The sequence below is a fragment of the Peromyscus maniculatus genome, chromosome 11, assembly GCF_049852395.1.
Source record: "Peromyscus maniculatus bairdii isolate BWxNUB_F1_BW_parent chromosome 11, HU_Pman_BW_mat_3.1, whole genome shotgun sequence".
Lineage (NCBI taxonomy): Eukaryota > Metazoa > Chordata > Mammalia > Rodentia > Cricetidae > Peromyscus > Peromyscus maniculatus.
In genome coordinates, this window is record NC_134862.1 from 37,230,031 (window position 1) to 37,252,577 (window position 22,547).

Genomic DNA, 22,547 nt, shown 5'->3' on the forward strand with positions numbered 1-22,547 from the left:
GCGCGCGCGTGCGTGAAACTAAGATGCAACATGCCTTCTCTCTTCCAGCTGACATCTCAGCACCCGTACGCAGAAGTCTTCATCGGCCGGCCACACGTCTGGACCGTGGATCTCAACAACCGAGAGGAAGTGGAGGACGCAGTGAAAGCCATCTTAAACCAGAAGGTTGCTGCTTTTGTTTTTCCTGCCTGCCTGCATTGGACCTGGGACCTGGGACCGCAGAGTGTTACAGTCTCTCGCTTTCAGTAAACAGAGCTTGCCTCCTGAGTTGGACTCAGACCGTAGTCTCGCCATAGCATCTGGCCTAAGGCTCTCAAGGAGGCTCTATGAAAGACAAAACAGCTGGTGACAGCTGTGGGTTTGGGTCTTACAGCCCCTGCTGATGGGTCTTTGGGGTTCCTGGGTCCCAGGCATGAAGGCAGTAATCTTATTTACTCACATAAACTAATCATGTCCCTGGAGAGGTTTGCAAAATTGGGTTGCTTATGTTACCTTCTACAAAGGGTAAAGTTTATAAAGTTGTTTTGGGGTGTGTGTGTGTGTGTGTGTGTGTGTGTGTGTGTGTGTGTGTGTGTGTGTGTTTGTACATGTTCCTGTAGGCATGGGGGCATTACATATACATTCACATGCATGTGTCTTCTCTACGGCACTTCACTTCCTATTTTTCTTGAGACATGGTCTTTCACCAAACCCAAAGTTCACTGATTTGGCCTGGCAGGCTGGCCAGTGAGCCCCAGGGATCCATCCACCTGTCTCCAGCCCCAGCACCAAGATTACAGACATGCCCCATCCCACCCAGTTTTCACACGGGTGCTGCAGATCTACACACAGTCCTCAGGCTTACCCAGCAGGCAGCTGGACCATCATCTCCCCAGTGTTGTAGTTTTCTACAGTAGATACTGTATTTTTTTTTTCTACCTAGACATTAGAATCTTGTTAACGTAACCAGTCTAGACTTTTCCCATCAATTCAGTAAGCATTGATTAAGCACCTGTTGTATACAGGCCACCCTCTGAGCCATTCTGAGAAGACAAGGGATGTCTACCTCCACCATGGATGGGGCTGGCCACCCCATGGGAAGTCTAGCATCCCACAGGACTTTAGTTTGCCCGGGACTGCTGTTGACGCCCCGAGGCACAGCCTGCCCTGTACTTCTCCCCCTCAAACCTTTCCCGTTGGTTACTACCTGTTGGTGCGTGTGTGCTGTAGGAGAGGGCTGAGTGTAGGCTCAAGAAGGAGCGGCTAAAGATGGTTCTTTGTCCTGTCAGCAGCGATGCCGTTGGGTCCATGTAGATGGATTGCTGGTGACTTCCTCTCACGGGTGATCGCCACTTCCCATTCCTGTGACCCTCAAGACACTGGCGTCCATGTGTCAGTCAGTCCGTGCTGTGTAGCGGAGCCCAGCGCCATCTCTCCCATCCTCCCTCATTGTCTCAAGCAGCCATCAGAATGCCCCTCACCCCATGAGCTTCTAGGGTTTCCCACCCTCTCCCCAGATAGTGCAAACCCCTGTATAGAAATCACAAGGCTTTTGTGATACTCTGAGTCCCTTTGTACCTTGTCTCACCAGCTCCCAGTCCCGAGCGCCATCTTCTCATATCATAGTTCACACTCTGGCTTAGGGATGCATGAAGTCCTGGGTTCCATCCCCAGTACCAAGTAACCCAGATACGGTAGCACATGTCTGAATCCTGCCCCCAGGAGGTGGAGACAGGAGGATCAGAAGTTCAAGGTCACCTCACCTATATGGCAAGGCCACCACCTGGTCTCAAAGGGAAAAAGAACCTCAGCCCTCCCAGGGTCTCTAGCTGAGTTCCTCAGCCGTACTCCATCCCCTTGGTTTTGCAGCAGGAGTTCTTTAGATGCATTCTCTCCTCACCTACTACTACAGACCAGTCATTCCTCCCTGCCTTCCTCGGAGTAGTGACCCAGTATTCCTTCAGCAGATGTTGGCTAAATCTCTGCACATAATGTGTTCTGCCCAGCCTGAGAGGCTGGTGAGCCACCACCCGCCCCCCCACACACACACACACAGTCTACCTGCTAGCACGTGATAACATCCACCCTTTTGAAGGCCTACTATGTACCTTACACTATCCAAGCAGTTTTCCCCCATGTACCTTCACCACCGCTTAACAGAGACGGGTTTTTCTACTGGCCGCTCTTTTACACATCAGGTATCTGCGACTTGGGGAAGGTAGACTGTTCAGGGTCCAGAAAAGATGCAGTACGGCCTGGGCCTTGTCTGTCCTGTCCCAGGCATGTTGCTTTAACGCCTGTCAAGGCTCCCGCTTTGCGCCGAGCCTCTGTGTGAGTCAGTGGAGAATCGGTAAGTGTCTCGTGCCCCACGTCCCCTTCCTTACACGGTGCCCTGTTGTTTCTGCAGATTGAGCCGTACATGCCCTACGAGTTCACGTGTGAAGGGATGCTGCAGAGGATCAACGCGTTCATAGAAAAGCAGGTAAGGCCCGTCGGAAGTCTGTCTGTCTTCGCTGTGTCCCGCTCCCCGGTTCCCAGCTCTCACTGGGTGCTTATTTCTGTGGTTATTTGCCCGCTTTGGGAAACTCCAGGTGGCTCCATGGTGGCTTGCTGTCGTTTTTTTAAATTTCACTGTCATGGTCTCCCGGGGGGGTGGGGGGGGGGGTGGGGGTCTTCCCCGGAGTAGGCTCTTTGTAACAAGGAAAGGTGATATGGACACTTAGAATAAGACATCGGAGTGGTCAAGGTGGGGTCCTCCCTGACCGCTGGAGATTCAGAACATCTTGAGGACTCAGGAAGGGTAGGGGACAGACAAGTGGCTTTCTGTCCACCCTTCATTTCTCACCCCTCACCCCCACCCCCTAAAAAATGAGGATTAGGATCCGGAAAGGTAGCCCAGTCAGTGATGTGCTTGCCTTGCGAGTGTGCGGATCTGAGCTGATTCCACAGAAGCCAGACACGAACCACGCACTTGTAATCTCAGCGCAAGGGAAGTAGACACAGGCAGACCCCTGGGACTCACTGGCCGGCCAGCCTGTCGGAGGTGGGAAGCTGCAGGCCAGGGAGAGACTATCTTAAGAAACAGGGTGGGCAGAGGATGAGGGATGGCATCTGACATTGTCCTCTGGCCTCCACGTGCACACGTGTGTGTCCACGCACATGCGAATACTCACACACATGCAGTGATCAAATCTATGTTTTTGAAACATTTCTTCAAGGGTGTAAATGCAGCAATTCTAAATACGTTAGGACTCTTGAGTGGTTTTTCAAACTGGGCCTCCTTTCAAAAGAAACCCATGAAACAGAGGCAGAATGCTCTCAGAGGTGAAGGGTACAACCATCACTGTGATCCTTTATGATGGTTTAATTCCTTGGACTTCAAAGGCCACACGGACCCAGAAATAGACAAAGCCAGAACCCCTATGGGTAAGGGATCTGAACTTCTTGCCCAGTCCAGAAATAGGGGGTTCTCTTTATAGGGCAAAACAATGTTGAAGGGTCAATAAGGGACCTTTTCACAATGGGACTAAGAGCCATAGAGCTGAAAATAGAGACAGCAGAGTAGAAACAAATGTAGGCCACCAGCCCAGGGGCATGGTGGGAAGGTGGAAGCTGGGCCTCTAGGGCATGGGCTTTGGAGCCGAGCATCCCATCAGCTCAGCTGTGGAGGACGAGGCAGGTAACGGGAGATGGGTGAGTGGACATAAATGTGTGTGTGCAGGTGCATGTGCATGTGCACATGTCTGTGAGTGTGCATGCACATGTATATGTGAGTGGCATGCACACTTATGTATGCAGTGCACGTACATGTAGAAGGCAAAGGACTACCTCAGGTGTCATTTTAGGCGCTGATCACCCTTTTTTTTTGAAATGGGGTCTCCCACTGGCCTGCAGCTCACCAAGTAGGCTATTCTGGCCGTCCGGTGAGCCCCAGGGATCCATCCGCCTGAGTCCATAACCCCAGTGCTGGGATTACAAGCAATGACCACCAAGCCCGGCCTTTCACTTGAACGTGGGTCCCTGTACTTACACAGCAAACATTTTAGCTACTGAATCATCTCCCCGGCCCAGCCACCTGGATCCAACTCCCTGTTGCGTGAGTTTTTGTTTCCAGGAGCTGAGAGCATTTGTTACTCTTGCTCTCTGTGCCTCAGTAAAGAAGGGAAAATGCTCCTGGGAGCACTGTATGAGCCAGCACCCAGAGAGTACTGAGAACCAGGCCTGAGACCGTAGGAAGAGCAGGTTCATGGCAGTGTTCTATTGCATCGTGCTCTATTGCGCTGTCTCGTAATTTCATTATGCACGCCGGGAGCTCAGCATTTGTCATTAGCTCATTCAGTGCTCACAGGACACAGAAAGGACAAAACTATGACTCCGGCACAGCCTCGGCCAGTGGGCACTCACACATGCACTACACCACCCTCCCCATCCACAGGTTCCCCTTTTCCAGGGCTTGGTTTCCCGTCTCAATCGGCAAATATCAGTTCAGTACAGGAAAACATTTTGCAGGAGGAAGACGCTGTCCTCACGTTTATTGCGATAGACTGTTGGAACGCTCTGCTTTCGCTTTAGTTATCGGTCCTCCTGTCAGGTCTAACTAAGCTTCGCCATAGGTGTGTGTGTGCTCCAGGGGGATGGATAGACAGTGTGTGTGGTTGGTTTGGTACCATGCACGGTTGCAGGCATCCACCGCTGGTCTCTCCATCCTGCAAAGATACAGGGTGTGTTAGTTACTTTTCTCATTACAATGACAAAATACCCAACAAGGGCCACTTAATGACAGGAAGTTTTATTTCGACTCACAGCTCAAGGGTATGGTGTGTCATGGTGGGGTCGGGTAGACATGGCGGCAGAAGCATGAAGCAACTGGTCCCGTTCCTTTAACAGTCAGGAAGCAGGGAGATGAACGCGGGAGCCCAGATCACTTTCTCCTTTTCATTCAGTCCAGGATTCCAACCCATGGAATGGTGCCACCCACATTTAGGGTGGGCTTTCCCCACCTCAGTTTACCCAACCTAGAAATTCTCACAGTTGTGCCCAGATGTTTGTCTTCTCGGGGAGTCTAGATCCTGCCAGGTTGGCAGTATTAACCAGTTCAGGGTGGGGGTCTGTATCCACTCTCAGTCCACACAGTAAAGCTCAGGATGCATCAGCCGTAACTGCAGGGTGGGAACTGAGACACACAGGCAGGGTTTGTTGAAGATCTGGTGTAAAGCCGTGTGAGCATCAGTGCCATGCATTTGCCAGGATCTCAGATGCAGGTTTCCCAGAGCTTGGCTTCCCCGGTGCTAGGATTAGGCATATGTGCTTTTTAAAGTGAGTTCTGGTGACCAACCTCAGATTCTCATGCTCGCAAGGCGTGTACTTCACCTAGTGAACCACCTCTGGACATTTCTTACTAGAAATGTCATCCTCCTAATTCCTCATAAGTGAGCAGTAATGGGGACTATTTTTAGTTTACATCCGGAACTCTTTCAGACCCAAAATGTTCCCTCAGTGCCCGATAGAATCCAAGACCCCTTTGGATCAGATCAAGTCTCCTATTAGCTGCAGACCTTGGATCTCAGAGCTTGGAGCATTCATTATATTTGTACCGTTTGCAGAGTATCTTCAAAGAGCAGCAAGGACGGAGAGAGGGTGCCCCTGGCAGGGGTGGGAAGCCTGGGGCTCGGAGGAGAAGGTTCCCTCCCGCACCTGGAGCGCAGCACTCATTATCCGGGGCTCAGCTTCCGGAGTCCTCCATGTGGGCTACCCGGAGCATGGGCACTTTTATCCCAGAACTCTTTCAAGATTGCCCCCCACCACACACACACACCACACTCCCAGCAGCTGCAGGAGCCAGATGAGGCTAAACGGACAGCCTTGAAGATCACCCCAGGCTTCAGGGTACAGTTTAAGAGTCACGGCTGGGAGCCTGCCTCACACCCGGCCAACTGGGGTGCAGGCCCTCTCCCCATGGAAGGAAACTGGGTCCAGGGAAAATACTCGTTCTCCATCGGTGCTCTGCCCCGCATTTGTGGCGGCTTGTGTCCGTGAAATGAGCTCTCTGAAGGACTGATTCCAGCGGATGGGGAGTTAGCGTGACAGTGAAACTCCCCAGGGATAGAAGATCAGTCCTGACTATCCCACGTCCGAGTGTGCCCAGGCTGATGAGGGTTCCCATTCTGCATTGTTTGGGGGAAGTTACCAATTTACCTCCAGGAGAAAGAAAGCACCTGGAGGAGAGAAACAGGTCGTTTTCTGCTTCCTATAAATATCTTCTAATATACAGAGTATGGCCAGAGCAATGCTCATTTGGTAAAGACTCCTGCTGCCAAACTTGGCAACCCAAGTTTGATCCCCAGGACCCAGATGGTGGAAGGAGATTATAATAGAATTCCACACATGTACTGTGTCATGTGTGCCCCCCCCCACACACACACAAAATAAATAAAACCAACTTTTTAAAAAATTTCTTTAAGTACATATACAGGGCAGTCAGTCATAGTCACATGGTTGTTTGGTTTGAGATAACATCTCATGTATCCCAGGCTGGCCTTGAACTTGCTATGTGGACAAGGATGACCTTGAACTCCTGGTCTTCCTGTGTTTTCACAAATGCTGGAATTGCAGGTGTGTTACGCCGTGCCCCATTTATGCATTGCTTAGATGGAATTCACAGCTTTGTGCATGCTTGGCAGGCTCTGTACCAGCTCAGCTCCTCGTGGGCGCCACCCCACCCCACCCCGCGCGCGCGCACTTGCCCCTCGTGATGGGCTTGGTAAGAGCTGTTTGGTCTCATGCAAAGCATTGTGGGGATACAGACAGGGCACAGCCAGCTCCATTCCCAGAGTGGCTGCAGAATCAGCTCAAGCTCCCAGATCATCTTAAACTCCTTGGGGAGTGTTCCAGAAACAAAGAGAAGACCTTCAGTGAGTCTGGAGAGGACTGGGTTGGGGCAGCAGGGTAGTGACTGGAAAAGGCATTGCAAAGAGGTAAAGGGGGACACTGGCTCAGAACAGCCTCCCTGCTCCCTGCTGTGTCGGCAACAGTCAGCAGGGCTGGCCTGAGTTCACAGCCTGCATCAGACTCCCTGCTGTCTCTGCCCTTCTCTGAAGCAGTGCGACGCTACCTACCCATGGAGTAGGGTTGGCAAATGCACATTCAAGGCGAAGCTACGTGTCTGACCCAGGCAGCCCTTCTTCTGCTAAGAACCCGAGAGGCTCGAGCCACAAGGCTCCTGTGTTTGGGGCCAGCCATACTGTGCAAAAAGACCCATGTCACTAAAAACAAAACGAAAATTCAATCTAGGAATCTTGTGTTCAAAATACTTCTTACAAAGCGCCGTGTAAGGGTTCCTAAATGATCAGTAAAGGGATTGTTTTCAATTTACAGACCTAACTTACAGAGCATAAAGCCCAACCCAGGGCCGGCAAGACGCCTCAGCAGGTAAAGGTGCTTGCTTCCTACCGACCTGTCTTAGTCAGGGTCTCTGTTGCTGTGACGAAACGCCATGACCAAAATTCAGTTTGGGGAGGAGAGGGTTTATCTGACTTACACTTCCACGTCTTAGTCCGTCATTGAAGGAAGTCAGGACAGGAACCTGTGGAGGCAGGAACCTGGAGGCAGGAGCTGATGCAGAGGGCACAGAGGGGTGCTGCTTACTGGCTTGTTCTCCATGGCATGTTTAGCCTGCTTTCTTATAGAACCCAGGACCACCAGCCTAGGGATGGCACCACCCACCATGGCCTGGTCCCTCCCCCATTGATCACTAATTAAGAAAATGCCTTATAGACGGAGCTTATGGAGACATTTTGCCAATTGAGGCTCCTTCCTCTCTGATGACTAGTTTGTGTCAAGATGGAATAAAACCAGCCAGTTTACTGCCTGAGTTCAGTTCTCACAAGTCACATGACAGAAGGAGAGAGAACCAACCCCACAAGTCCTCTGACCCCTGTGCGCCGGGACAAGTCCACACACACGAAATGAAAGAAGCCCACCCATGCAATTCAGTTACATCTGTATTAAATGTGCAGCAGTGACCAACCTAATTCCTCAGCAAAACCTGTGGAACCACAGCACATTCACGTCTACAGAGTTCACACTCCAGATCGACATAATGGAGTTACAAAACAGAACCCCACCAGAAAGAAGTCGGAAGCCTCCAGGAAAGGCTTCTTTCAGTAGTCTTGAGGCAAGAGTGAGAACTTAGCTCTCTCACGGCGGAGGGGAGCTCCCTAACACAGCTGGACTGTGACTCTCCACGCCCAGTTGGTGGATGTGTCGTCTCCACCGGTTGACCCCAGGGGGTGGTGCTGGGAGGGATGCTCACTGCCATCTCGGGGTGGGCATGGGTTTTCATTTCTCCTGCGTTTACTCCAGCAGTCAAGTACAAGGTGCACCAGATTCATGTGCAGCCCTGGTGTCGCCTCTACTGACTGGCATGTGTGACACTGTTAGCGTCTCATTGCCATGACCTGACAAGGAACACGGGTGAAAGGATTTCTTTTGGTTCTCAGTTTGAGGGGATGATCTATTGTTGCAAGAGCATAGGATGGCTGGTCACGTCGCATCCACAGTCAGGAAGCAGAAAGAAATAATGAACAGGAGACAAGGCCAGATGAGAAAACCTCCAAGTCGGCCTCCAGGGACCCACTTCCTCCAGGAAAGCTACGGCTCCTAAAAGTCCCACAACCTTCCCAGACAGTCCTATCAACCAAGAATTGGACATGTTCTGTTCAGGATATGGCCAAAGGCTGAGGCAGGTGGATTACTACAAGTTCAAGACCAGCCTGGGCTATAGAGGGAGACCTTGTCTAAACAAAGGAAGGAAAGAAAGCAGTTGGGGGGTGGGGGGGTGGGGAATTGGGCCAGGGCTGGATGGAATGGAGAAGACCCTGTCACACACCACACTTGGCGTTTGTTCAGAAGCCTCTGCTTTGCACAAAACACATGGCCCTTCCCACCTGGTCCAGCCACAGCAGAGGGGAGGGGTCAAGCCGACCCCACTTAGTGCGTCCCTCATAAAGACAGGCTCTGAGTCTTCTTGAACTCTACAGGCACTGGGGGGAACACTCTTCCTCCAGGCTCCTTTATGGGGGTGCCACCAGTGTCTCCGTCACAGTCCTTGGACTCAGTCATGCTTTGGGACATGGGGAGATGGAGACAGGAGGGTCTTTGGGGTTCACTGGACACACAGCCTAGCCCACTTGATGAACCCTCCCCCCCAAAAAAAGTAGAAGGCCATATCTCAGCCAAAGAACAGCAGCAAACATTGGCCTCATACATACATTGGTGTCGGCCGGCTCTTCACATACGTGTACACATGGCGGGGGAGGGGCAGAGACAGAAAAGGAGAGAGCTTTTCTCTGACAACTCTGTTGGTGAATTCTTGATTTCTCCTCACTGCACGACAATTTCAGACTAACCAAACACACTGAGAAACGCGCGCATCGATGGCAGGAAGAACGTGATGGAGGAATGCAGATGGTGTGTGCCCCAAGTGAGCTTGTTAACCAGATTGGCAATGACTGTGCATCCCTCCTTCTGGCTGCAGAGATGCCTCATTGGGCTGGAATAGCCTCTTTTTCTACTTTACTCCTATCAAAGCCTCCGGGAAGCCAAAACCACGCAGCCCCATTCAGTAGCTCTTTACCGAGCACCAATTAGCTGCAGCCTGACGTGTTAGTGATAAGCCGCTAACTCCGGTAGAGCCTTGTAGAACCCAGCCCAGAAGTCCGGCTCTTCTGGAAGATGCTCTGAGCTGCCACCACCACTCTTCCCCTCCCTGTAGAGCCAGCCCTGTCCGGCCTCCACCATGTGCACAGGTTCTGAAGTTTGGGAAGTACCAGCCTTCTACTATGAGACTGTGCACTGAACCTCGAAGGCCAGAGGCACACCTTCATGCTCCTGTTTCTGATGCCATTAAAGCATGGGGCCTTAACGGTCACGTGTAACGTTGTGAATGGACACACACCTTCCTCTCTCCAAGGAAGGTCTGTAGAATGAGTGGATGTGTAAATGGGTAAGTGAAGGAGCAGGTGGCGTAAGGCAGCGAGACAGCTTGCGTTGCTGGTAGCCTGGGCTGTGGGTGAAGGAAAGAGGGGCCATCCCTCCAGCTTCCTGACCACACCCACCGGCCATTGTGCATGTGGGTGAGAGGAGGCTGATGCCCAGCATCTGCGTTCCCACTGTGCCCTGCAAGCCGCTAGGCCAAGAGGTGCTGTCATAGATCAGCTGTGGCTGTGACCCGGTGACTCAATCACCACAGTGCACAGTGCCGTTATCCTCAGCATCCTTCTTACCTCTCCTCCCTTTTATCCTCACCTCACAACTGCACAGGAGGGAAGGGCAGATGTCACTGTCCCCGTTTCCTATATGGGTCAGGTGGAGGGAGCTTACAAGGCATCCTTGAAGTCCCCCCCACTGGGGACCAGCCCCCCCTCTGCCATGCCTTCTGTGACAACGTGCGAGGGCTCCCTCTCATCAATTGTTACCTTCAAGCTGTCTGGATGGTTCTCTAAGCTTACGGCTTTGATGCTATTTTTACTATCCCTGGACCTTTTGGCCCCTAGAACAGGCTCCTGAGAGGATGCCAGGCCGTCGTGAAGAGCGGGGACAGGTACCTGTGGGCCCGTCTTGTTCAGTGCAGACTTGAGCGGGGCATGTGTGTGGGAGGGCCCCGAGGAAGACAGCTGCTATCACATCAGCTCCACCACGCAGCCTCAAGGGCAGCTCCCAATGTCTGAACCTTACAGCGACTCCGGCCCTGCCGCAGAATAGATGCGGGGTGACCATTCATCCATGAAACCCAGCTTCTCCGTATGCCTGCCAGGCCTTGTCTGAAAGCTGCCCTGGGAGAAGCAACTTTCCCGGGGAACTTAAGGGAGGCAGTGAGTGCCTGAGCTGCCTTTATTCTGCTGGTTGCACCACAGTACAGATGAGCGAGGGGCCAGATGGGCCCAGGGCCTGTGCCCAGAGCCAGTGGCCTGGGGTCAGGCTTCAGATCTGGCCCATCTGACTTTCCAGCTTCAAATTTCACTTTGTAGGAGGGTATGAATGAACGAGAAAGGAAACTCCGTAGCTGTTCTGAAACACCAGGCGCAAGGATACAGCCCAGGGGCTGTCCGAGGAGAGAGACAGAGTTGTACGAGGCAGAATCTGAACATTTAGCCTTGCATGCTTTCCACCTCCCCCGCCTGATGTTAAGTGTGCTGCTGAGAGCCCTCCTTGGCCATAGCGCATCTCCCAGATGATGGACTCAGAATAGGGATGCTTCCTTTCGGCTCCGTTTAAGTTTCTGTCCATGACTGGGCCTCGTTGCCGTGGGTTTGTGGTAAAGCGGTACGTCGTGGCTGAGCAGGTCTCAAAGCAAACCTGCCCAGCCCAGGGACTCAGAGAAGACTTGGTGGTCGAGAGCACTTGCTGCTCTTGTAGAAGATCCGGGTTCAGTTCCCCAAAGCCACTGCAGGCTGCTTATAACTGCCTGTAACTAACTACTGCTCTGGTGGATCCAGTGCCCTCTTCTGGACTCCACAGGCACACACACACACACATACACAGGTAAAGTCAGCCTAAACAAACAAACAACAGCAAAAGCCTGCTTAGTTCGTGACTGGGTAGACCGGAAGGGACTCCTACATCCCCTCAAAAGCAAGCTCCTAAGGTCCTGAAGGCTGTAAGCCTCCCAAAGGCTCCAACATCTCCCAGGAGTACCTCATTGGGGACCAAGCTTTCAACACATGGGCCTTTAAGGATACTAAAAGTCCAACTGTAGTCACCAAATTCAAGAGGCAGAGAAATCCTCACTTGCCTTCTGGTTCAGGTGCCTTGTGGTCTAGGTGTCCTTGGGGATTGCCTGTTGTAATGGTTATCTAATTGTGAACTTGACTGGATTTACCATCACCATGGAAACACACCTCTGGGTGTGTTGATGAGGGCGTTTCCAGAAAGGCTTAACTGAAGAGGGAATTCTGGGTATAGGTGGCACTGTCCCATGAAGTGGCTAAAAGGGAGAAGGCAAGCTGAGCAGTACCATTCTTCTCTCTCGGCTTCCTGCCTGTGAGCACAGGGCAGGTCAGCTGCCTCGCCCACCATGACTGTACCATCAGGTGAGCCAAACAAGCCCCTGCTCCCTCAGGTTGCTTTTGTGACCTGTTTTGTCACAGCAAGGAGACAAGCAGAAAAGTTGATACACCTCCCCTGCTGTCTAGTCGCCTAAGAGGCTTCGGGTATGCTGAATTGAAACTCTCTTCATTACAATTTTGAAGGGCTGGCTGTGAGAGGTACCCATTCGCCCCCAAAGACTTAAGTAAAGGTGCTTACATTAACCAGCAGGGATACACTGTAAGCTTTTCCGGATGCCTGCGTGTCTCTCAACTGTTGGTTCTGTCCATGACAGCTGTCCTGATGGATGGGCAGCTCTCGTATGCAAGCTTTCCACACACTGTGATGGCAAGAACAGTGGCCGTTAGTGTAGACTGCACTTCCGTTCACCGTACTGTGAATCTGCACAGTCACGCTGTTACCCTTAGCAACAGCATCCAGACCCACAGGACTGTGCTACCCATGGCTCAGTGCAGGCAGGAACTGTGTGTAGTATTTGGGGAATCCAAGAGGAGGGGTCAGAGCTAGTGGGAATGGCCCCGAAGATGGTCCTCATGAGGAACGAGGAAGTGTGTGTGTGTGTGTGTGTGTGTGTGTGTGTGTGTGTGTGTGGTTTTTGAGACAGAGCCTCTAGCCCAGGCTGGCCTCAAACTCATTTGATAGCTAAAGATGACATTGAACTTCTGACCCTCCTGCCTTTGCCTCCCAAGAGCAGGGATTAGAGGAATGTATCGCCACTCCTGGCTTATCCAGTGCAGGGGGGGTAGAACCCAGAGCTTCATACGTTCGAGAAAGCCAATTCTCCAGCAGAGCCACATCCTCAGCCTGGAAACTGGTGTTTAAAGAGGTCACAACCTGTCCCAAGGATGCGTCCTCCTTCTCACCCTTTCTGAGCATGGCGCCCGTGGTTGGTTGCTGGGCTGGAGCTGCCCCACTGTGTCCGCGGTCCCCTCGCTGATGACGGCTTCGCTGTTGTTCTAGGACTTCTGCCATGGCCAAGTGATGTGGCCTCCCCTGAGCGCCTTGCAGGTGAAGCTGGCCGAGCCTGGGCAGTCGTGCAAGCAAGTGTGCCAGGAGAACCAGCTCATCTGCGAGCCCTCGTTCTTCCAGCACCTCAACAAGGAGAAGGACTTGCTGAAGTAAGTGCTTCAGGGGGGGAGAAGGTGCAGGGGCCTGCTCAGCCTCTGCACGGCGCTGTCTTAGAGTCAGACTGAGAGGCGCCTGGGTTTGCTCGTGGGGCGGGGGGGGGCGGGGGGGGGGCGGGGAGCAGGTTGCCATCCAGAAAGAGCTCACCTCTCACACTCAACACATGTACACATGTGATGTGTGTATGACCTGGGCTTGTATGAAAGATGTGTGTTTGATGTCTGTTTATATGATGTCTGTGTACACGCATGTATTGATGTATGTCCGTGAGGGTTTGCACACTCACTTTGTACAAGGACATGCATGGAGAGGTCCAAGTACAACCCTAGGTGTTCCTCACCTTCCGCCTGGTTTGAGACAGGCTCTCCTTTGCTTTCTCCACCGCTGGCCTGTGAGCTTCCGGGGACTCTCCTGTGTCTGCCTCCCATCTCCAAGCAGGAGGGCTGGGATTACAGGTGTCACCGCCACGCCCAGCTCCGCATGGGTCCGGCCCATGTTAGTTCAGTTTTCTCATCTGCAGACTAAGAACATTCTCGGGAGCACTAAATTACTTCTTTGCTTCAGCAAAAGCACCTTAAGGAAGGTGTGTGCAGGCTCCCAGCTTGAGGGTGCAGTCTCCATGGCAGCCAGAGCGCGAGGTAGATGGTCACACCTCATTAGCGGTCAGAAGGAGAGGCTGGAATCTGCTTGCTTTTCCCTTTTCATTCCATCCAGGACCATGGAGTGGTGCCCTCCATATTTAGGACAGGCCTTCCTTTTTCAACTCGCCCGACCCAGAAACTCTGACGCACACCCCCAGAGGTTTGTGTCCTAGGTGATTCAGATTGACGGCCAACATGAACCATGACACGAAGTGACAATGAGATGGTGACATTTTTAATGTAGCCCAGGCTGGCCTTGAACTTACTATGTAACTGATGATGACTATGAAGAGACCCTACTGCCTACACACATACACGCATACGCACGCACGCACGCACGTATGCACAAACACACCTTTTTAAATATTTAACCATAAATAATTTAATGTTTTAATTTAAACAGTTAATGCATAGAGCCCCAGGAAGTGCCAGTGCCCACCCCAGCAAGCCCAGTGGGGCCTTGGTTCCACAAAGAAGAGCGTGCATTCATGTGAAGCCAGATCAGTAATACGGCTACCTCTTAAAGTTAATTGCTATCTTGTAAAAAGTCAAGTTGAAATGATCCACAACTTATAGAGGTGCAACTTATAGTTTTTTCTGCTGTATTGCTGTGAAAGTCTGATTATTCAGGAGACATTGTATTTCACATTTTAGATAATAGGTCCAAAAGAAAAAAAAAATCAATTTAGCCCCTGCAGGGACAAGAAGATGCTCAGGTCAGGAGAGAGGCACAGTATTTGAAAGTGGCCAGAAGTTCTGTGTCCACAGCCTCGTAGCTGTGAACCTGACGAAAGTGCTCTGTGGTGAGGCCGCAGTGTGAGCTGCTGGAGCACTTTCCGACCAGCCTTGCTGCAGCGGATGCCACCCTGCAGCCCTGCAGCCCGCAAGGGACTCGCTTGCCGTGCATCCACATATGCCAAGTAATCAGCAGTGTCCAGGTGACCCAGAGATATGGATCATTCGTTTCCTCCACCTGGAGTCTCAGAGGTAGACGGGACAGCTGCTAGGTGACAGGACGCCAGAGGTGTCCTAAGTGAAGCCACAGCAGTCGCCATGAGCCTCCTGCATGAATGAACAGGGACGTGTAAGTCTGTATCCCAAGGCCATGCCCCCCATGGGGACTTTTCACTCCTAGCTGCACTCTAGATGACCCTTCCTCGGGGTGGGCCAATTGGGGCACCCTCTGAAGGACCTGGGAGCCTGTGTTTGTCACCTGTGATGTTGCTATGACAAAATGCCTGACGGAAGTAGCTTAAGAAAGTTTAAAGTTCGTCTCACAGTTGGAGGGTGCAGTCCTTCACGGTGGGGAAGGACGAGCGGCAGGAGCGTGAGGCGGCTGGTCACACGACATCCACAGTCAGGAAGCAGAGAGGTGGATGCTGGGGCTCAGCTCGCTCTCTCCTTTTTATTTGGACTGGACTCCAGTCCATAGACTAGTACCGCTCACCTTGAGGGTGGGTCCTCTAGTTCACTTAACCCAGTCTAGAAGTTCCTCACAGATGTGCACAGCATGTGTCCTGGATGATTCCAGATCCCGACAATGAGTATTAACCGTTGCAAGCATTAACTGTAGCTGGCTGCTAACTCACAGACTCTGTGGGTGCTCTGGTAATGCTACTTCTCACAGGTAGGTTTATCTATTACCATCTTAGAACAGAGAAGTGCAGTGATTTGTCCAGAGTCACACAGCTCCTACGAGACAAAGCTCAGACTTAAACATAGAACTGCCTGGCGCCTTCAATACCATGTTCTTGGAACCTCAGGAGTAACTGGTTTCCACGAGCCCACGGGCCTTTCTTGTTCTGGGTGGGTAGGATGGGTACTGGTTGGAGAGGGTTAGTGCAGCCCGCAAGAGAGGGAAGGACCTAAAGTTCTTTGAGATAAGAGGCCAGTACTGGGTGTGGTCAGACACACTACAGCCAGCTTGGACTCCATGAGACCCTGCCAAAGAAGGGGGGGGGGCTTTGCTGGTCTCTCACTTGTGCTTGTCAGTCAAGCTCAAGGGCCTGAGCTCGATCTCCAAGAACCCAAGCGACAAAGCTGGCCGGACCTCGCAGCATCAAAGTGCAATCCCAGCACTGGGAGACAGCAGCGGAGGATCCCGGGTGCTCACTGGCCTGCCTAGCCATCTGGCCAGCTCCAGGCCCGTGACAAACCCTACCTCAACAGAACAGGGTGGACAGCTCTCCTGAGGATCAAGACTTCTGACCTCACACATATGTGAGCTTGCATGTGTGTGTGTATGTGCACACACACACTGAATTGAACAAAGAGTCCAGTGTTGCTGGGACTTAAAAGCCTTTGAAAACAGACCTACTTTCCTCCTCCTCCTCCTCCTCCTCCTCTTCATTCTCTTCTTCATCTTTCTCCACTCCTCATTTCTTCTACTTATTTTAAGACAGGGTCTCGTGTAGCCCAGGCTAGCCTTGAACTCACTGTGTAGCTGATGATGACGATGAACTCCTGCTCCTCCTGCCTCCACTTCCCAACTGCTCCACCATGCCAGCCTCTTCTTTGGTGTTTGCTTTGCTTTGAGACAGTGTCTCGCTCTGTAGCAGAGGCTGGCCTAGAACTCACTGTGTAGCCCAGCTTGACCCTGAACTCAACTGGGATTACAAGTGTGAGCCACCATTCCCAGCCAAATAGTAAGTGAGCATCTAAAAATAGTTCAGTAATACATTGCTTTGTCCTGGTCTTGCTCCTCAGTAGTGGCCACTGCTTCACAGCAATATTTAGACCTGTGGTGTGTGTGTGTGTGTGTGTGTGTGTGTGTGTGTGTGTGTGTGTGTGTGTGTGTGTGCGCGCGCACGCGCGCGCGCACTTGTGCATGCATGTGAGCACACTCATATGCATATGTATGTGAAGGCCAGAGATTAACCTCAGCTACCATTCCTCAGGTGCCATCCACCTTGCTTTTGGGGACGGGGTCTCCAGTGTTCCTGGGACTCACCAAGTGGACTAGACTAGCTGGTCATCAAGTCCCAGGAGTCTGCCTATCCCCAGGTCCCCAGCACAGGGATTACAAGTGCATGCCACCCTTTCTTATTTAACCTGGGTTCTAGTCATGGGATTGCGGTCCTCCAGCTCGCATGGCAAGCATTTTACTGACTTGAACCGTCTTCCTCAGCCTCTGTTGTGGCTTTCACACACCATGTTCATCACCCTGTTCACCCTGCCCTGTGACCTGCCTCCTCCAAGACAGCTCTCGTGATGGGGGACACGGTTCTCCTCCATTGTTTTTCAGCAGCTGCCCAGAGCCCCAAAGCACAGAGTGCCTGTTCCCCGCCCGAGTGTGCCGGCTGTTCTCAGTTCTTCTCCATTCCAGAGAACGCTTCCCCCAAAGAGCCCAGCCTCAGAGCCAGTCCCATGCACACACGTTTGGCAACATGCTTTTCTTTGCATAGCTGAGATCCCCCAGAGGTGGGGAACGGAGGCAGACGGAGGATACTGTCTCTGAAGCAGGACGGTGGGATATGCTCCCACCCCGCAGAGCATGTGATCCAGCAGTGTGGACAGGTCCTGTCCCGGCACCTTGACCTCATGCACCTTTCTCTTCCTCTCAGGTATAAGGTGACCTGCCAAAGCTCAGAACTGTACAAGGACATCCTGGTGCCGTCCTTCTACCCCAAGAGCAAGCACTGTGTGTTCCAAGGAGATCTTCTGCTTTTCAGTTGTGCCGGGGCCCACCCCACACACCAGAGGATCTGCCCCTGCCGGGACTTCATCAAGGGCCAAGTGGCCCTCTGCAAAGACTGTCTATAGCACAGCCACTCCGAATTTGTTCAGATGGGAAAGAGGTGACTCCGCTGGGCAGGGCCGGGGGGCCGAAGGCATTCAGGGACTCTGACCGGAGCCCAAACTCTTTGGTCCAGGGCTTGGATATGGTACTGCTCCAGCTGCAGCCAGCGCATCCCAAGAGTTTACATCAAAACCGCAAGACAAGAGAGCTCAGACCAGGGGCCTGGCTTCTCCCTGGTGCGACGAATGTCCTCTCTGTCCCAGAAAGGGTCCAGGCAGCTGCTCCGGGGTTATTATTATTTTTTTTTTTTTTTAAAAAAAGAAAGGATGAAAGTCTGGAGACTCGTTCAACTGAAAACAAAACAGGAAGAGGAATTGAGCCGATTGGAAAGAACTTTGGGGACATTCCTAAACCCACTAATTTATTTATTTGGGAGGATGGGGGTGGGGTCGGGAGGGAGGAAAGGGCTTGAACAGAGTTTCCTTTTGGTTCCCCATTGTTGATCGCCACCATCAGGAGCTTCTTGTTCTGCTGGCATCATGCAGGACGCAGAGGTGGCAATGCTGGAGGGCAGCTATGGGAGCCTGGCTCCTGGTGGCCGGTGGCAGCACAGGAAAAAAACAAAAAAATGTCTTTAAGAGTAGGGATGTGGCTCAGTTTGCAGAATGCTTGCTTAGCATGCGTGGAGCCCTGGCTTCCATCCTCAGCACTACATAAAACCAGGTAAACACCTGTAATACAGGTAAGAAGTAGAGACAGGAGGATCAAACATTCAGGGTCATCCTTGGCTACATAGCAAAGTCAAGGCCAGCCTACAAGAGACCCTGTCTCAGAAAATGGAAAAAAAACTTTTTTTTTTTTTTTTTGCTTTGAAAACACAGCTAGGTACTGTCAAAGCATTATCATGGAGCTGATGATCCCGGGTATTGGCTTGGCAGGTGGCAGCTAAAAGGCAGATAACCTTGCTGGGGACGAGTCTGTGTGTCCTGAGGGCCCTGCCAAGTGCCAAAGACAGGCTGGGCTGTGGACAAGAGAGGCTGCTTTCCTGTGTGTCCCCTCCCCACCCACCTACACCGCTTGGCCCTGATTTCTGATTAGAATTCCTTGGTCACAGAAACACAGGATTGTGTAGTTCTTATTTGCTGCTGTGGTAAACTGGCCCTCCCTCCCTCTAAGGGAAGGAAAGTGAGAAAATGGACTCCAAGAACTGCCCTTGAACTTGGGGGGGGGGGGGGCGGTTCTCTAACTTCAAAACAGCTAAGCTGTGGGTAAGAATGACAGTCTTAGAGTTAGTAGCAAGAGGGGGATCCGTGCTGTGCCCCCAGTGATGCCTGATCTTGCTGAATTCCAGGGAACGGGGCTCCCCATGCGCTTGGTGGTTTCCGGGGAGGTAAGAACAGTTCAGAATGAATGCTACGCTTGTCCTGGCTGCTCCGCAGTGGGTGTGGCTTACGGAGGGTGGGAGACTGGAGCTGGCGTTTACTTGAAGCTTTCTTAGGAGTGTGAGCAGCCCTGTGGAGAACCTGGCAGCAGGTTAGCCTAGTCAGATATGCTGGAGCTCCTTGGTGAGTCCATCCCTGCTGAAGTATTGCCTCTGTGCTCACTTGTGAGTTTCTAGAGACGCCGCCCATTACATCTCTCCATGCTGGTGAATGAACCAACCCTCTTCTACCTCTCGGCCATTAGCATTGTCCACCCAGCCCCGGCTGGTAGAATAGACTTCCTGGTCTGCTGGTGCTGCCCAGCGCCTCCCTGTGGCCAGACGGAACCTCTGCCTAGCTGAAAAAGCAGAGCGAGGTCCAGGACTGGCTGAGCCCTCCAGAAGCAACAGAAAGGAAGATTCTGCTTTGGGGTGACCAAGGGATAGGGAGATGGGGCATGGGACTTCTAGGTCTGGGAAATCTGATCTGCTTACCTCTTCGTTTCTATCTGGGTGCATACGCACACCACTTACACACCCAGCCTTTTTTCCTAAGGCCCTAAGGTAGGCATCTCAAGGGACTGATATTTTAGTCGTAGAGAATGAAGTGGAGTGGTTGTGTGTGTGCTGGGGGCTGTGTAGGGGATGGGGAATGGCAAGGGAATCCTATCCTAAGCACTGACAGGGTCCTTCAAGACCTGATTGGAATCCTCTCTGCCCAGGTTGAGCCGCCAGGCAGGCGAAAGTTGAAAAGCCTAGCTATGACACATGTTTATTAACCCTTGCAAAAGTGGCTTCCTGCAGCAGGGTGGGAGAAAACTGTGAGGAAGGATGTTTCCCTGACAGTGGGCTTCTTAGCTGCACCCCCAGAGTTGTGGCAATCTGCCAGAGTTTCCAGACCTGAAGTCCCTAGGCATCCCCAATGGGCTATGGGTGACAGTGCTGGCATTCAGCCAGCAGGGGGTGCCCCAAGCTGAAATGATCCCCGTGCTGTGCAGATAGCTGTAAACAAGCAGGGAGGCTGGGTGGCCGGGTGGCAGCCTTGTTCCCACCCTCGGAAGCTGCCTGGCCCTGAGCTCAGGCTCTGTCCACCTTCCCATTTCTCCTCTCCAGCTCCAGACCCAAGTCACGCAACCATGTAATAAATTCCTCTTCCGGTTTTAGCCAGACTTTCCCTGGTGGGCTCCGGCTCTCTCGAGGTTACGTGCACTCTAGTTGTTAAGGGCATTATCAACAGGAGGGGTGTCCCCTTAATATGCATCAGCTCCTAGCCCTCCTCAGAGTTAGCAAGGTGTGGCCAAGTGACCCTCCAGAGAAACTGACGGTGGGGGCGGGGGACATTCTGCCTGTCGGGTGTGGAAGTCAGCAAAGGGTGAACTCACAGCATCGCCGATTTTGTAGAAACCTAGGCCTGGGTGTAACGGAACCTTCCACAGGGAGAGACACCTGAAATCAGAACTCATGTTCTCCTGCGCTGTGATCAGATCTCGTCTTTGGGGTTATTTCCCCGTTTGTGATGTTAGGCTCTTAAAATAGGGGGGAACCTTTATGTGATTTATTAAGAGAGAATGCATTTCTTCAGAAGGTGAAGGCCTTTTCAGAGCAAGAACTCCTGAGGGGGGCCATGCCTCACAGGATCCCAGTTCACACCTCGTGCATTTCTGTATGTGGTCTGATTTTGTGTGCAAATGGAAGCGCTGTATGAAGTTTTTTGCTTTGACTGTTTTGGGGTTTTGTTTTGTCTCCGAGATGAATCATTTGATTTGTTTTAGGTTCTGGTGAGTGTGTGGAAATACTTGTCTGTTTTTTTGTTTTTTGTTTGTTTTTAGTGGTGGTGGTGGTGGTGGTGGTGGTGGTGGTGGTGGTGGTGGTGGTGGTACATTGTCTTCCTGACATGTCTTCCCACTTCTCTTTGGGGGTTGGGTTTTGAAGGCTGGGTGCCATTGAAGGCCGATAGCAGATTGTTCCAGTCTGGAATAACTACATATGTGCACATGGCTATTTATGTTCCCGGTTATGCGTGCACACAAGACTGTACATTTAGCATGTGCGCATGTGCGTGTTTGTATATGTTCCCGGTGTGTGGCATATGCACACGCACCCCCAGAACCCTTTTGCTGGCACCCTCAGGACCAAACCCTATCTCTTGAGTCTCAATGGTGGCCAAGGTAGTGAAGGGCCTCCTTCCCCAGTCACCCCGGCCCCGGCTGACATCTCCGCAGAAGCAGTAGCCCCCACATACTTCAACTAGTTAGCATGATGGAGGTGAGAGATGTCCGCTCCCTTTTCCCCTTCCTTAGTGAATGAACATGGGTGTTGCTGCAGGACCGCTCGCTCACGGGTCACGACCTGCCGGTGAGTTGGGTTGCACTGAAACTCTCTGTTGCTTGTAGATGTGTGTGCGTGTGCCGTGTGTCAGACCAGGGTGGTTCACCTAGACTGTGTGTAATTAGGCACCGCCACCCTCCCCCAAACTTCTTGACCGAAAAGGAAAAGCCAAGTGTTTTATTAACGACAGGCTCTGCTGTGTGTGTTACTATTCCAAGCCTGGACTGTTTTATTTATTTAAAACTATTTTAATTTCTCTATTGGCTTTATTCTGATCCCATCTGTCCCTGTGTGTGGCTGCAGAGTATGTCTTCATTAGAGTAGATCGCTGGCAGAAATAGATTTATAGTCGTTCAGGAAGCTAGCTAGCAGCTTGGAGCTGAAGAGGAGTTCCTTTCGTTCTTGTTGCCTTCAACAGAAAGTGCAAAGTCAAGTTGTTTGGGTTTGGATTTTGTTTTTTCACGTATAGCAAAAGACCAAATTAGCTGTATAGTCTTGGATACCGAAAATAAGAATTACTCTAGCTCTCCTAGCCTTTAGGGTTCTGTGGGGATCCCATAGCACAGTGCCTGGCTCGTAGAAAGCCTGGTGAATGTTCAATATTGATATTAGTAGTATATTATAAAACTTGAGAAATAAAGAGCTGCGCTCACCCCCTATCTGTTAATTCAAACATGATGGTTACATAAAAATCTTGTTGAGTCGATCAGTGGTATAGGAATTAATTGTTCCAAATGTTTAAGCTCTGTGCCTACCATGTTCACTGGAATTCTAGTGTTTTCTTGAATACACTGATTGGGAAACATGTCAGTCTTCAGCACTCCATGAAACAAGACTGAAAGACTTTATTAAGTGAAGTTGAACCCACCAATATGTTCTGGAACATTCCAGGGGTTTCTTTGGGGAACTTTTTGAGCTCAAAATTAAAAGTTCTCTCACAAGTTGCACTCCTTGAATTAGAGTTTAATTTTTATTCCTCTATAATGCAATAATAGAATCTTCAATTTGTTTAAGGCAAAGAAAGAGTGAATTACTGGATTTACAGTCCCCGCGAGACCCTTTGCTGCCCCCTGCTGGACAGGGTGGCTCCCAGCAGGTTGGTTACCTTGGCCACTTTCCCATCCTATCCAAGATTAATCCCATGACCTGGTCCCTAAAAAAAAAAAAAAAAAAAAAAAAAAAAGAATCCATCACTACCCCCAAAGGAGCC

General features: G+C 51.6%; 1 protein-coding gene across 9 annotated transcripts in view; it reads left to right on the plus strand.

Moving 5' to 3' along the window:
* The window catches only part of Mgat5 (alpha-1,6-mannosylglycoprotein 6-beta-N-acetylglucosaminyltransferase), a 292,499-nt gene extending 270,215 nt beyond the window's left edge, over positions 1–22,284 (plus strand). For all 9 annotated transcript variants that reach the window (XM_042258034.2, XM_006994301.4, XM_015987778.3 and 6 more), the window contains 4 exons: positions 49–165; positions 2,387–2,461; positions 13,045–13,202; positions 17,414–22,284. In XM_042258034.2, coding sequence (XP_042113968.1) covers positions 49–165; positions 2,387–2,461; positions 13,045–13,202; positions 17,414–17,612 — 549 coding nt within the window. In that variant the 3' untranslated portion in view covers positions 17,613–22,284. The remainder of the gene's footprint in view (positions 1–48; positions 166–2,386; positions 2,462–13,044; positions 13,203–17,413) is intronic.
* Positions 22,285–22,547: the final 263 nt, after the last annotated feature.